Here is a 13,923-nt window from a genome sequence, read left to right on the forward strand (position 1 = left end):
TAAAAATTGAGAGCAAATACTGAAGCACAAGGTTCTGCTTCAGAGCCACTCCCCTGTGCATGTCTCAGCACAGGACACTCCCTGTATTGATCTCTGGTCCTGGTTATCCCTTGGAAAAGCAACAGAGAAGACAGCAGCTGGGATTCCTCCTCCATCCCACACGTCAGATCATTCCCCTGGACAGAGGGCACCGAGCAGAGCAATGTGGAGGAGGCATTTCCTGGGACAGACTTGGGAAACCCTCAGGAAATCCATCCCTGAGTCCTTAAAATACCTTCACTCCTGTCTCACCAGTCTTTCTGCATCTCCTTAACCTTCCAACCAGGTCACCAGAGCTAAAATCCATGAGGATTGCTCCTCATTACAAAGGCATGGAGTGACAGGATGAGGGGTGATGGTTTCAAACTGGAAGAAGCTGGATTTAGATTAGGCATTAGGAATAAATTCTTCCCCACAAGAGTGGTGAGGCTGGAATAGGTTGCCCAGAGAAGTTGCAGAGGCTCCAAACGCAGAAGTGTTCAAAGCTAGGTTGGATGGGGCCTTGAGCAAGCTGTTCTAGTAGATGTCCCTGCCCATGTCAGGAGGGTTGGAATTAGATGATCTTTAAGGTCCCTTCCAACCCAAACCATTCCATGATTTGTCAGAGGGAGCATGACCCCAGCATGCCATGGATTGAGCTCTCCATCTCCACAGTGCTCTCCCCAGCTTCACTTTTTAAGGCAGCTCTTTAAAGTCCTCCTGACTTCATAGAGGAGCCACTATCTGAGTTAAACTTCTGACTCTGGAACAACTTTGCCCCTGGGATAAGTCTTTAGCAACTGCCAATTGACAGCCACCTTTCATCAACTACCCACCAGCAAGATTTCACAACAGGGTTTATCACCAGTAGCTCTGAACAGCCATTTCCCAGTTAAAGCCATTCTGCTCCTAGTTTCCAAGCACAGGGAACAGCAGGCTTGTAACACAGGGACAAGTCTTGCCTGCTCTGTGCCAGTCCCCAGCCTCTCCAGTGCCTCTTTCCTCCTTTTGCTTGGTGACTGCTGGTGAAGAGTGCAGTGGAGGAAGGCAGCTGAAATCCAAGGAGGGCCAGAGGGAGAAAAAACTGCTCCTGAGGAAACAAAGCTAGGAGAAGAAAAAAAAACAGCATGTCATGAGTTTGGATGGGAAAAAGAGAATAGAAAAAGAAATCAGAGCTGTGAATAGGGAGAAAATAAATCAGGAGCTTGGGCAAAGGGAACAGAAGAAATAATTCTTCTCTTCAGTTCTTTCATCCTGCAGTTGGATGCTACATAGAGACAGCTGAAAAAGAAAAAAGTCTCAGAACAGACAGCAACATTCCCAAATCTCTTTGATCAGAAGTTGGGCAGGTAGTTAACTCCATACTCTACTAGAGACACATGTGATTGATGCTGCAATAACCTGCACTGGGATTCTTACACTAAATTCCCAGCTTCTGGAGACACTGAATGCTGAGCAGACACATAAGGGCAGGTAAAGGAGAAAGCATCCAGCACAACAGCAGTCAGCAGCCTCAGGAGACCAGGGACTGATCCAATCCAGGGAGCAGAAGGTGTGGCAGCTCCAGCAGATGACTCAACACCATGCTAAAGGGTATTTGCAGAGTTTGCCTAAGGAGGACTCTGCCTCCCAGTCTCCTCTGAAGAGATTCTCTTTTCCTTGTGGTGAAACCCTCTGACCCACATTACACACAAGGACAGACTAAATAATTATAGTGACCCACTTGGAGTTTAAACTCCACAAAGGAACCTGTATGAAGCTGTTCTACCAGCCTCAGCCCACAGCAGTATGTCCTACTGCTTGCTGACCCCCAGCCTGGCTCAGACCACCCCTCCTGGAGGGGAGGTGCTGGAGCATGTCCAAACAAGGGCAACAAAGCTGGTGAAGGGTCTAGAGCACAAGTGTTGTGAGGAGCAGCTGAGGGTATTGGGGCTGTTCATCATGGAGAAAAGGAGGCTGAGGAGAGACCATCTCACTCTCTACAACTCCATGTCAAAGGAGGTTTGAGCCAGGTGGGGATCAGTCTCTCCTCCAAGGAACAAGCAATAGGACAAGAGGAAACAGGCTGCACAGGGAAGTGGCTGAATCCCCATCCCTGGAGGTGTTTAAAAGACACAGAGATGTGGTGCTGAGGGACATGGTTTAGCACCAGACTTGGTAAAGTTAGAGAATGGTTTGACTCAAAGGTCTTTTCCAACTGAAGCAATTCTATGATCCCTCATAGAGCTGCCTCTCCTGCCTGTGAATCCTCACTGGGTTCCCCATACACACCTGGTAGCTGAGGACTGCTGTTCCCTCAGCCTTTCCAGCTCTTCTGCAAGTGGAGCCCCAAAGAGCCTCTTCCACTGTGAGCAGATCACTGGCTCCAGCCTTGGCCACCACAGCTAGAAGGGAAGATGGAAACCAGCAGCATTAGTGGTGCACACTCAGTGGCTGCCTGCAGGCAGGTCTGCAGGTTCTCTCAGCCAGGTATGCAGAGAAAGAATTCTTTTCCCCCTCTCTCAATAAAAAAATCCAAGTTGCACATAAATGCAGGAGAAACATGAGAAGTTTCACTTCCTGGCAATGCCAGGAGGGTCATTTGTGACCATGTTCATACTGTCGTGCTCGGAAACCCATAACAAAGCAGCTCCAAACTCATCTCTTCCACAAAGCTGATGCACATGCTGAAACGTGTCCCCTTCAGGAGTTGCAGACAGGAGGGAGAAATATCTGTGCTTTGTGGACTTTTTGGTCACTTGACCTCTATCAGCCAGTGCATCTGAAATGAAGACAAGTCTCCCAGCTTCTCACTTTGAAGCAGCCTCTGTTCTGCTGCTCCAGACACTCCAGAACCAAGGCTGCCTGCCCAGACCTGGGATCAGGGTACACAAACACACTGCCATTTCCCACAAGCATCAAAAATTATCATCCCCACACTTCACAGTTTACACTGAATGAAGATTAAAACAAGTGCCATGACCCAACAGTGAGCTCTCACTCCTCAGATGAAACAAGAAGTTACCACTGCAGAGAAAAGCAGGATGGGACACTGGCTCTGACAGGCTGTTAGGACATTGCTGACCACCACTGCTGGTTCCTCGCAGTCCAAGCTGGCATTTAGCAGGCCCTGGAGGAGAATAGGTTAGAAGATGACTACACACAGGTCTCTGCTGCTTTGAAATGCCTCAACGAGCCATATGTGAATTAAGCAAAGGTAACTGTAGGGGTCAGCATGGCCCAGCAGAAGAAACCTACAGCTGCTGCTTCCCTCACCAGCTTTGCTGGATTGGATTAAAAAGAAGCTCTGCTGCTGCTTCCTCCTGCTAGTTCTCTAGGTTACTGCTCCTCTTCTGGGAATTTACACCAACAGTTCTCAAAACAAGGGTACAAAGAGCAAGTCTCATTACTAAGAATAGCTTCTGTGTGAGGAGGAAAGGCTGAGAGCCCTGGGGCTGTTTAGCCTGGAGAAGAGCAGCCCCAGAGGGGAGCTTCCCAATGCTCAGCAAGAGCTAAAAGGTGGGGGGGCAAGAGGATGAGGCCAGACTCTTGTCAGTGGTGCCCAGTGACAGGACAAGGGGAAACAGCCACAAACTGGAACCCAGGAGGTTCCATCTGAAAAGATGAGGAAACTTTGCTCTGAGGGTGCTGGAGCCCTGGAGCAGACTGCCCAGAGAGGTTGTGGAGTCTCCTTCTCTGCAGAGCTTCCAAACCTGTCTGGACATTGTGATCCCGGGCAACCTGCTGTGGGTGCCCCTGCTTTAGCAGGGGCGTTGGACTGGATTATCTCCAGAGGTCTCTTCTACCCCCCACCACACTGGGATTCTGTGTAGTAAAGTAGTTCTGGTAAAGAAGCATCTCCTGTGGCTAGCACAGACACTGCAGCAGGATGCCAGAGGCAGCCATTACCCTGAAGAAGTGAGCGGTGATGTCGTAGGAGAGTGCATACCCTCTGGAACAGGCCTGCTTCTGTGGGAAGACAAGAGGAGAGCAAAACATTCATTCCTTCCCCTTTGACTTGTGATTCTCTTAGACCATTTCTGGGTGTCTGGCACAAGAGGACTTGGCACAAAACCACCCTGTGAGACCCCAAGCACCAGTTCGGATCGCAGAAACCTCATCTCCATAGAAATCAACACCACAGACTAGGTCAGTGCTTCACAGTTCCAGCACAAAAAAGCAAACAGAATCATAGAATCACTGGGTTGGAAGAGACCTTTGAGGTCCTCAAGTCCAAATCAGACACCATGTGTCACAGACAGCAGAAGCAGTTTGATTAGCAGTATTGGAATGGAGGATCCTGGTCAATACCTAATGTGGCAGGGCAGGAGGGCTTGGGAAGGGTAGTCAGGATGAATTCACAGAAACAACAGTGATCCTTCAGAGCACAAAACAGTGCCCTGTGGGCCCTGCAGATCAACTGCTCACACCCCAGGAAGCTGCTGGGTGTTGCTGGGTGTTTCTCTGGTGAACAAACACAGGAGGATGATCAGAGTCTCACACACATGGTGAAATAGTTTAACACCCTGGCACCACAGAGAAACTGGAGAAGAACTTGTGTTCAGCCCCTCCCAGGCCTCCACAGGAACACAGCAGGTTTCTCTCTAACCCACCATCAATAAATAAAGAGTTGGTGGCACAGAATGATGCAGCCACGCAGCAGAGAGCAGCCCCAAGGCTGCTGCGTGTATGTGTGCACCAGAAACACACACTGTCATGAGCAACACCACTGGGAGGAACACTCCTACTGCTCAAGCCACTGCCAGGCCACTCTGATGTCACTCCTGGACTCTGCATACCCAGCTCCACTGCCATGCTGGTAGGCTCTACCCTGGAATTCCATAGACCATTTCCCAAGGATTCTCTTTCCAAAGTGTAAAATGCCATCAAATGCCAAAGGAATGAACCCAGAAGTCACCCTACAGCAGACAGTGCTGAGGGGAACCTGCAGAGTCAGGGGCTGGAAAGCCTTGAGCATGATGAGTTGAACACCCTGATATAAGCTCAGCTTAAGCTTGTCTGCATTTTAACCTAAGTTTAAAGTCTTTATCTAGTACACTTAACAACAAGAGACAATCACATGGCCAGCACATACCAGCTCTGTGTTTACAAAATGAAAGAAGTCCTCACAGTCCAACACAGTTTTCCTTCCTTTTTGACGTGTCATGATCAGAGAGGATGCAGGGAGCCCTACCAGAAGCCTGAGGAGGGAAAAACAAAAGCCAAACTGAAGCTACCATCAAGAAGAGAACCAGACCCCACACTCAGGGTGATGTTCAGGGCAGTTTGTCAGACATGAGCAATCTCAGACACGTGGACACAAAGCGCACAAGGAATTGTTCTAGTTGCCCAGAAAAGAACCAGCATGTCAATGAGACCATGAGGTACAAACCACGATTCAGAGATGCTGTAAATGTCTCAGAAATGGAAACACAGACCTTGCTGACAGCAGCAAAGAGGTCATTCAGTGATGGTTAACACAAGCAGTGGGTTCAGAGCCTTGCTGGCTGTAAACATGAAGGTGTGTGGGTTTGCTGGTAGGGGCAACTTGTACTCTGAGACAAAATTAATTCATGGGAATAGCAGGGCATGAACGTCTCTTGCACAGTTGTTACCATGACATTAAAGTGTCATTTTCACTGGCTGTGGGAGGCTGCCCAACTGTGCAGGGACACTCCATAACTGTTTGTTATGGAGGTGTTGTTTGAGGTTTGTTTGAGCTGTTCCCAGCTGTCCAGGTCTGAACGTACCTTCTGTGCAGCAGCAACTCCTGCTGTCTCCACAGCTCCTCACCCAGAGCAGAACCAGGTTTTCTGTCTTTCAGCCTCTCCTGAAGGATCTCAAATAGGAAGTGTCTCTGGCTATCCCTGCAGCCAGCAAGGAACCTTTGCCTACAGCCCAGCTCCAGCACCAGCTCCTGAGCAGGGAGGGGGGGAGGAAATTGGTTGTCAGGGCCACATCCTGGTTTGTCTTCAAACCCTCTGTGTTTTGGTGAAGTAAAGCAAAGAGGTCAATAGGAAAAACCCTCTCTCTCTCTCTCTCTCTCTCTCTCTGCATTTCCATGCCACTGCTCGAGTCTGAGAGCCCAATGTCAGCCTGGCACAGACTGAGGTATTGGGAAACACTCTGGTCAAATTCAGGGGTTGAATACTTGCATCAGAGCCTGCAATCACCTGCAGCCTGCAGAGCATGTCAGGGTTGACCCACATCTTCGACTGGCCACAGCTACCCAGGTCCAGCCTGGAATTAAGAGACACACCACGTGACTGTCCCTGTCAGCCCAGGAGAACACCACCCAAACACAATGCCTGCAGATGAACATGAATCTCCAACATTCATGCTCCTTAAATGAGCTGTAGGTGAGGCAGCACCTCTCCTCTAAGCCACCCTCCTCATTTTCCAGCTTCAGCCACTTCCTCAGGGGCACTGCTCCTTGTCTGGCCAAACCAATCTGAATATAAATTCAACTTTCAAAGGACAGACAGACTAGGGGCAGTGACTGGTAGCCCCAGACCTCTGTCACCTACAGCAAGAGTCTGATGCAAAGATGAGTGAGTCAGGCAGAGCCACCTCCCAGCCAGCCCCAGGAAGAGGGAATTGCAGCCACAGCCCCACATAAGGCACAAGCTCACAGCTCCTGTCTGGAAGGTCAAGAGCAGCACCACTACTGCTGTAAGGTGCAGGTTAGGATACAGAATATTGTGCAGTGCTAGGAACAGTTCTGGGCTCCCCAGGTCAAGGGAGACAAAGAGTTACTGGAGAGAGTCCAGTGGCAGCTATGAAGATGTCAAGGGGCAACTGAACCATCTCTGTGCTGAGAGCCCTGGGGCTCTTTAGCCTGGAGAAGAGCAGCCCCAGAGGGGAGCTTCCCAATGCTCAGCAAGAGCTAAAGGGTGGGGGGCAAGAGGATGAGGCCAGACTCTTGTCAGTGGTGCCCAGTGACAGGACAAGGGGCAATGGGCACAAACTGGAACCCACAAGGTTCCATCTGAACAGGAGGAGAAAATTCTTTGCTGTGAGGGTGCTGGAGGCCTGGTGCCGGCTGCCCAGAGAGGACATGGAGTCTCCTCTAGAAGGAGTCCAAAGCCACCTGAACACTGTGATCCTGGGCAGTCTGCTGTGGGTGCCTCTGCTTTAGCAGGGGGGCTGGACTGCATGATCCCCAGAGGTCACTTCCAACCCCCACCATGCTGGGATTCTGTGGATACCTTTGTAAGGAATGCAGAATGGTATTGATGATAGTGCCACAGGCCTGCTCCAGATCTCCATCGCAGCCACCAGAAGCAGAAGGTGCAGGAAGATACCACTGATAGATAGCCCAGTAATGGAAATCATGTCTGCAGCGTGGAACAGAAGGTAGAAGGTCTGTCAGAAGGTTTCAGTGGTGCACTTCCCTTGATGTAGGAGGAAGTTCACACACCAAGTGAAATTTTAGCAGGGCCTGTTGTGCCAGGACAAGGGGTGATGGCCTAAACTAAGGAGGAAGATTCAGGTTAGATAGAAGTAAGAAAGTTATGACACTGAGGGCACTGGCCCAGGTTGCCCAGAGAGCTGGGAGATGCCCCATCCCTGGAACCATTCCAGGTCAGGTTGTCTGGGGCTCTGAGCAACCTGCTCTAGATGCAGATGTCTGACTGCAGTGGGGTTGGACTAGGTGAGTTTTAAAGGCCCCTTCCCACCCAAACCAGTCTGGGATTGTATGAATGATAGATAAAAGCACTCATATCAGCACAGACAAAGTCATCCACCATCCTCAGCTTCTCCTTTCAGCCACCTCTTCCTTCTGGAAAGGGAGAGGTTTTCATGAAGCTCCTTAGGCTGGACATGAAGGGCAGAGGTTATCTTGGTGAACTTCCTGAAGTTAAAGCACACCTCATGCTGCCCTGACTGAACTCTGGATAACCCCTAGTAGTCAACAGGCATTTGTGTCCTGCAACAGCTTGGGGGTTTTAAATCCTGATCTTCCTTGTTTTTCCTTAATTTGGGTGGGAAAGACTCTTGAAGTGTTAGAGCCTCTCTTGCACTCACCTCTCTGAAGCAGAGAGAACATCCTTCTCAGGGAACACTTCCAGCTCCCACAGCAGCCACTCCCTGAAAGACAACTGGGAAAAGCAGAGATTTAGATAAGAGGGTGACAAGCAAAGCCAGTAACTTGTAACTTCAGGTAAAAGGGCAGAGCAGTTACCTCCTTCCCAGCACAGAACCCACCTTCACCCACACCCAGACACAATCCTGTTCAGATTAAGAGATAAGAAGCAGGTAGATATCAACCCAAGGAAGATCCTGCGTTGTTTCCCTTGCAAGGAATCACCTCCAACCCCATTGGTGTTCAAAAATTCACTGCAGGCAAGCTTATAAAGATCTCTGGCACACCCCCCCCCCCCCCCCCACCTTGGACATTTCCAAATATGCTCGTCCTCTTAAAATCTGGATACCAGGATGAAGGTCTGCTCTTAGAAATAAGCATGAACAAAGTGCTGCAGTCAGACAGACTGGGCTGAGCATCAAAGGAAGGCTGTGATGCAAAGGTGTTCCAGCTAGCCACACACAAGGAGTCATTCTAGCAACAGGAGCAACTCCTCAGCACAAAGACAAACTGGTTTTAGAGGAACTAGGTTAAAATAAGAAATCCTGTCAAATCAGATGCATTGCAAGGCTGGGACAAAGAGAACAGCTGAGGTGTTAACCTGCTTCACAGCAAGGCAGAGCCAAACGATGCCAGGCACAGCAGTGCCATTTAGACAAAGCACCAACAGAAGTCAGTATTTTCTGTTGTGTGACTCACCACCACTCCTCAGGCAGCACTCAGGGGGGAGCTAAGGTTATGGACAAACCTTTTCTCTACCATTCCTGATCATTTTCTTACTGCTGAGGTACATCTTGTTGTGCTTTCTGCTTTTGCAATAATGAAGACATAAAAGCTTCACCTCTAGTTTCCTATTTCTACCTCATCACCACCATCTATTTTGAGCACACAACCCAGCACACACCTTCTTCAGCTGTCAGACCAACCCTTCAGGCGTTAGGATCATAAAATCACAGAATCATTTTGGTTGGAAAAGAGCTTTAAATTCATCCAGACCAACCATGTTCCTCAGCACCACATCTCTGAGGCTTTTAAACATCTCCAGGGATGGGGATTCAACCACCCCCCTGGGCAGCTTGTTGCAGTGTTTGAGAACCCTTTCAGTGAAAAATTTTCTTCTAATGACCAACTTAAACCTCCCCTAGTGCCACTTGAGGCCATTTCCTCCTGTCCAGTTGCTTGTTCTTCGGAAGAAGAGACTGGCCCCAACCTGGCTCCAGCCTTCTTTAAGGGAGTTGTAGAGAGCCAGAAGGTCTCCCCTCAGCCTCTTTTTCTCCAGGCTCAACAACCCCAGCTGCTCCTCACAAGACCTTTGGTGCCCTTCTCTGGACATGCTCCAGCACCTCAATATCCTTCTGGGAGTCAGGGGCCCAAAAGTGAACCCAGGATTCTAGGTGTGGCTTCACCACTGCCCTGGTCAGGAGGATGATTGCTTCCCTGATCCTAGTGGCCACACTATTGCTGACCCAAGCCAGGATTCTGTTGGCCTTCTTGGCCACCTGGGCACGTGCTGCCTCATCTCCAGTCACTGCTGATCAAGCCACTCTTGTTTTTACAAGAAGCTTCTTATCACCTGTAAGGAAATTGCAAAGGGCAGGTCTGAGAAAAGAGAGTCATGGAAAGATTCATACCTGGAAAGCTTTTTCCTTCAAGAGCTCTTGGAAGCGAGTTTGCTTCCATAAAGAGAGGCTTGCTCTTCTGTAGCTGAGGGAGGGAGATGACAGGCAGCTCCAGACTGGGTCAGTTTGAGCCTCCTGGCACAGGATTCCTCGAGCTTCCAAGCACAGCCGGGGCACAAGGTACTGCAGCTAAAACAGCAACACAAACTCTGCTCACTCCCAGCACCAAAGCAGCCCAGCTGCAGCCTCTGGTTGTGTGAAAGTGCCAAGCAGGCACATCCACAAAATGGTAACCTGGGAGGGTATCAGAAGGCATTATTGCATAGGGTGTTTTGTACCAGTTATGGCTGCACAGGGGGAAATTGAACCCAAACTGATTTTTCTCATGAGTAGCAGTAAAACATTTTCCCTTTTACCTTCTTAACCAGGCCAGGAGGAAGCAAGGCACTCAGCTCTTCACAAGAAGAGGATGAAAACTTGCACATGAGATAAGACACTGCTGCAGTGCAGAACCTGATAGAGAAAAAGTACAAACTCTGTTATCTGGTTGGTTCCATCATATATTTTCCTACTTGTGGAAGTCCAAAGTCAAAACAAAGACTTGATTGTGAAAAATGCTTTTAACCAACGTGTCACCAAATCCTAGCAAGGTGAGGTTGGAAGGGACCTCTGGGGATGATCCAGTCCACCCCCCCTGCTAAAGCAGGGACACCCACAGCAGGTTGCCCAGGATCACAATGTGCAGGTGGGTTTGGAATCTCTCCAGAGAAGACTCCACAACCTCTCTGGGCAGCCTGCTGCAGGGCTCCAGTAGCCTCACAGCAAAGTTTCTCCTCCTGTTCAGATGGAATCTCCTGGGTTCCAGTTTGTGCCCATTGTCCCTTGTCCTGTTAGTGTCCCCATCCTCTTATCCCCTCTCCTTTAGCTCTTGCTGAGCACTGATCAGATCCCCTCTCAGGCTGCTCTTCCCCAGGCTAAACAGCCCCAGGTCTCTCAGCCTTTCCTCCTCACAGAGATACTAATTTGCTTTCAGGACCATTTCTGTTGATGTAGTTCCAACCCCACCTACATAACCAGAACAAATTTCAGTACTAGAGACTGAACTGAAACCTCTGACAGCATCCAACCAGCCCTTCCTTCAGTAGGCAGCACAACCAGGATCCTCTTCCAGGTGGGATCTGTTCCTCTGCAGCACAAAGACTCACATTGCTCTGGAAATGCTCCACAGGAGCTCCACCAGCACCCTTCTGTTGGCAAAATGAAACCCATCACCCAGGGAAGTGAGGAGGTGGTGGATGCATGATCTTACCTCATGCAGAAGACAAACGACTCCTGGGTCCTGCACACTAGCAAGCAGTTCCAGTACTCCAAAATAGAAAGGGCCTGCTCAGGAGCAGGCTGAGAAATCCCAAAACTGGCTTCCACTGCAGGGATTAGAGCTCTGGACTCACTCAAGTGGATCACAAAAGCTGCTAGTCCTAAAATGTGAGCATCATTCAGGGAAGGACCCTGCAAGCCAAACATGAGTAAAGAACTGAAGAGTCAGAAACATTTCAGTTGTAACAACACAACTTCTGTCAGAAAAACCTCAGAATTAATCTAGCAGCAGAACACTGCTCCTGTCCAATGACTAATTAGTGCAGCAATATCAGTTCAGCAAAGGAGGGGGCACCAGTTCCTTCAAACATGTTCTTCCTTTCTTGAAGTTGTGCAGCTCTCAGGACAACCTGCAGCTACATTTGTGTTTCTGTTAAAAAACAACTTAGAGCAACTAGCTGTAAGCTAGCTCAGAGAGTTTGAGACTCTGAAGGTCTTTTAGCTTCTGTGACAGCTAATCTAGTCCATCAACCTTTAACTTCACCTTTCCAGTGTCATGGGGTAAAGGCAGTAAGCCAAACAGTTCTCCAGAAGGAAACCATGCACTGCTGTAGCCCAAAGTTAAGGTCTTCTTTTCATTTTTGAAGGGGTATACAACTGAAGTACTCAGCATGGAAGCTCTGGAGTGAAACATTCAACTATTTTCTTTTGTCTCTGCTCAGAAACTTCCTTATTTTAGCTTCTCTAAAAGACATCTCAGAGTGCACTGATCTTCAGCAGCAGTGTTTCTGTAGGGGAAGCCTCAGCTCACACTCCTCAGTGCAAGCCCTTATTATTTGTCCAAAATGAGGTTTTGTTTTTGTTGTTTGGGGTGCTTTTGGAAGCCTGAGAGCTGGTGAATTCCCTTGGTGGTGCAGTCCAGACAGGTAATGCCCCACAGCACAGGAAATGGAGGTGGGATAGCCTTTAGCTCTCTATATAACCACAGGATTTGTGGCTGGAAAACTAACCTGGTGATAAATAAGCTGGCAGAGCCTGCCCAGGAGTGCAGGTAAGAGATTCCTGTGTCCACACATCATCTTCACCAACAAGGAGAGGCATGGTCCCTGCCTGCAGGAGGGAAAAAACCCACATGCTCATTTTACTGCTGATTTTTACCCCCAGCACAGGAAGAGGTCTTTAAAAATGCTTAAACACACAGAAGCTGAGCCACACTTGTCTCTAAATACAGGACAATTATCATGCCAGCCTCCAGTGTCACTTCTGGAGTGACCTGAGCAAAAGGTCCCTACAAAGGGACAAAGTCCAGTGCCCTGCCTCAAATGTTATAAAATGTGTGGTCAAAGAGGTGTCCTGAGATGACTACAAGGAGAGGAGGAAGCTGCCTGAGGTACACAAACAGCTTTCTTCAGACAGAGAGCACAAGTTAAACAGAGACAGGGCAATAAATGGGATCAAAAACCAAAGCAAGAGAAGAAGGAATGAATATGACAAGGTCCTGTTGCAGAATAGAGGGAGGGAGGGAAGGAAGAAGGGAAGGAGGGACTTTCCCACCCAGCTAACAGAAAAAAACTTCCTCAAAGGAGATCAGGTGAGGAGTTGGGGTTAGAAACAGTTTCCTAGGACATTCTTGTTTATCACAACTACTTCCCAGCACAGGTGTTCCACACAGATTCACCTGCTCCAGGGCAAACCAGTGTAAGGGAGAGGGAAAGAGGCACTCTGCACTTCAGAGAGGCAGCCACTGCTCCAGCAGTGTGTGCAGCAGCAACCCCAGGCAATTTGTTTTCCAACAAAACCTTTTCCCAGAGAACATAATGTTTAGAGAATTCTGTTATGTCATGTAGGAGATGGCTACTGAGAGTCCTTCCAGGGATGGAAGAGTGATGCCTCTCCGTCCTCATACAGTCCAGAGCCAAAACAAGTCCCTTCCAGGAACAAGAAGGTATGGGAGGCAGAGAGAAGGTGGATTGTGCTGCTCCTCTTGCACCTGCAGTGTTCAACTCTGTGCTTCACTCATTTCATGTTAGAAAGGGCACTACAGATGAAGGCTGAAGGTGCCAGAAAGACACCCCAAAGACACAGCAGCACTCACTGTCAAAGACAAGCCTCCTCCTCCCTGATCTCTGGTGTTAGCCAGGAAGTAATTCCTGGAGAAAGGGAGTTTGCTCCATTCCCCACCCCTCAGCATGGAACCTGAGCACAGTTTGTGGGAAGCTGCCATGGAGCACAAAGCAGAGCCAAGTGCCACCTTTTTCTGATGGGATCAGTGGCAAGAGGAGAAACATTTTATCTACAGAGACACATCAAAGTGAGATAGTGCTTAGATTACAGAAACTCAGAACAAAGCAAGTCACTCCTCACTCCTGGATAAGCATTGAAATTCTGGTGTTCAGCCAGTTCTGGTGTCCCTGCTGCTTTTACTCACATCTTACCTGTCAGGAGGGTTCAAATGGGAAGCAGCAATTAGGTTTTGGCAGAATGATGTCAGCAGAAGATCAACAGCCTGAAATGAGAGGCATGTTGCTAATTCCTACTTATCTAGGTCTGGGTTTTGTGCTGCATATGTATTGCTTCTGACATTGAAACAAGAGACAAATTGGTTAATGGCATGCACCAGTTGCACAGGATCCACTGGCTCTGAGAAAAGCTGGGAAGTTAAGCTCCTAACAGCCCTGGAATGATCCCAGCCCCCAGTTATCAGAGGAGCCTGGTGAAGAAAGCCAAGCTCACCATAGGATTGCTCAGACAGGACATATCTCGACATCTCACCACCAGTCACCCCACAACTTCCAGGAGGTTAAACACATGAATAGTTTGTGCAGGGCAGGAGAAGGCAGACAAAAGGAGGATGTATTTCCTGTTCTCTGCAGACAAAAAGCCTTTCACACCTATCCAGCTGCA

The 13,923-nt window shown here is 49.0% G+C and overlaps 1 protein-coding gene across 1 annotated transcript in view; it reads right to left on the reverse strand.

The window, feature by feature from the left end:
* Window positions 1–13,923, reverse strand: part of FANCA (FA complementation group A) — a 42,320-nt gene that overhangs the window by 5,055 nt on the left and 23,342 nt on the right. The window contains exons 24-37 of the mRNA XM_054389643.1: window positions 13,455–13,525; window positions 12,030–12,129; window positions 11,012–11,211; window positions 10,119–10,215; window positions 9,715–9,891; window positions 8,026–8,099; window positions 7,206–7,334; window positions 6,171–6,237; window positions 5,748–5,914; window positions 5,093–5,198; window positions 3,907–3,966; window positions 3,023–3,127; window positions 2,290–2,402; window positions 981–1,122 (exon numbers count right to left, since the gene is read on the reverse strand). Coding sequence (XP_054245618.1) covers window positions 981–1,122; window positions 2,290–2,402; window positions 3,023–3,127; window positions 3,907–3,966; window positions 5,093–5,198; window positions 5,748–5,914; window positions 6,171–6,237; window positions 7,206–7,334; window positions 8,026–8,099; window positions 9,715–9,891; window positions 10,119–10,215; window positions 11,012–11,211; window positions 12,030–12,129; window positions 13,455–13,525 — 1,608 coding nt within the window. The remainder of the gene's footprint in view (window positions 1–980; window positions 1,123–2,289; window positions 2,403–3,022; window positions 3,128–3,906; window positions 3,967–5,092; window positions 5,199–5,747; window positions 5,915–6,170; window positions 6,238–7,205; window positions 7,335–8,025; window positions 8,100–9,714; window positions 9,892–10,118; window positions 10,216–11,011; window positions 11,212–12,029; window positions 12,130–13,454; window positions 13,526–13,923) is intronic.

Source organism: Indicator indicator, chromosome 19 (genome assembly GCF_027791375.1).
Source record: "Indicator indicator isolate 239-I01 chromosome 19, UM_Iind_1.1, whole genome shotgun sequence".
NCBI classification, from domain to species: Eukaryota; Metazoa; Chordata; class Aves; order Piciformes; family Indicatoridae; genus Indicator; species Indicator indicator.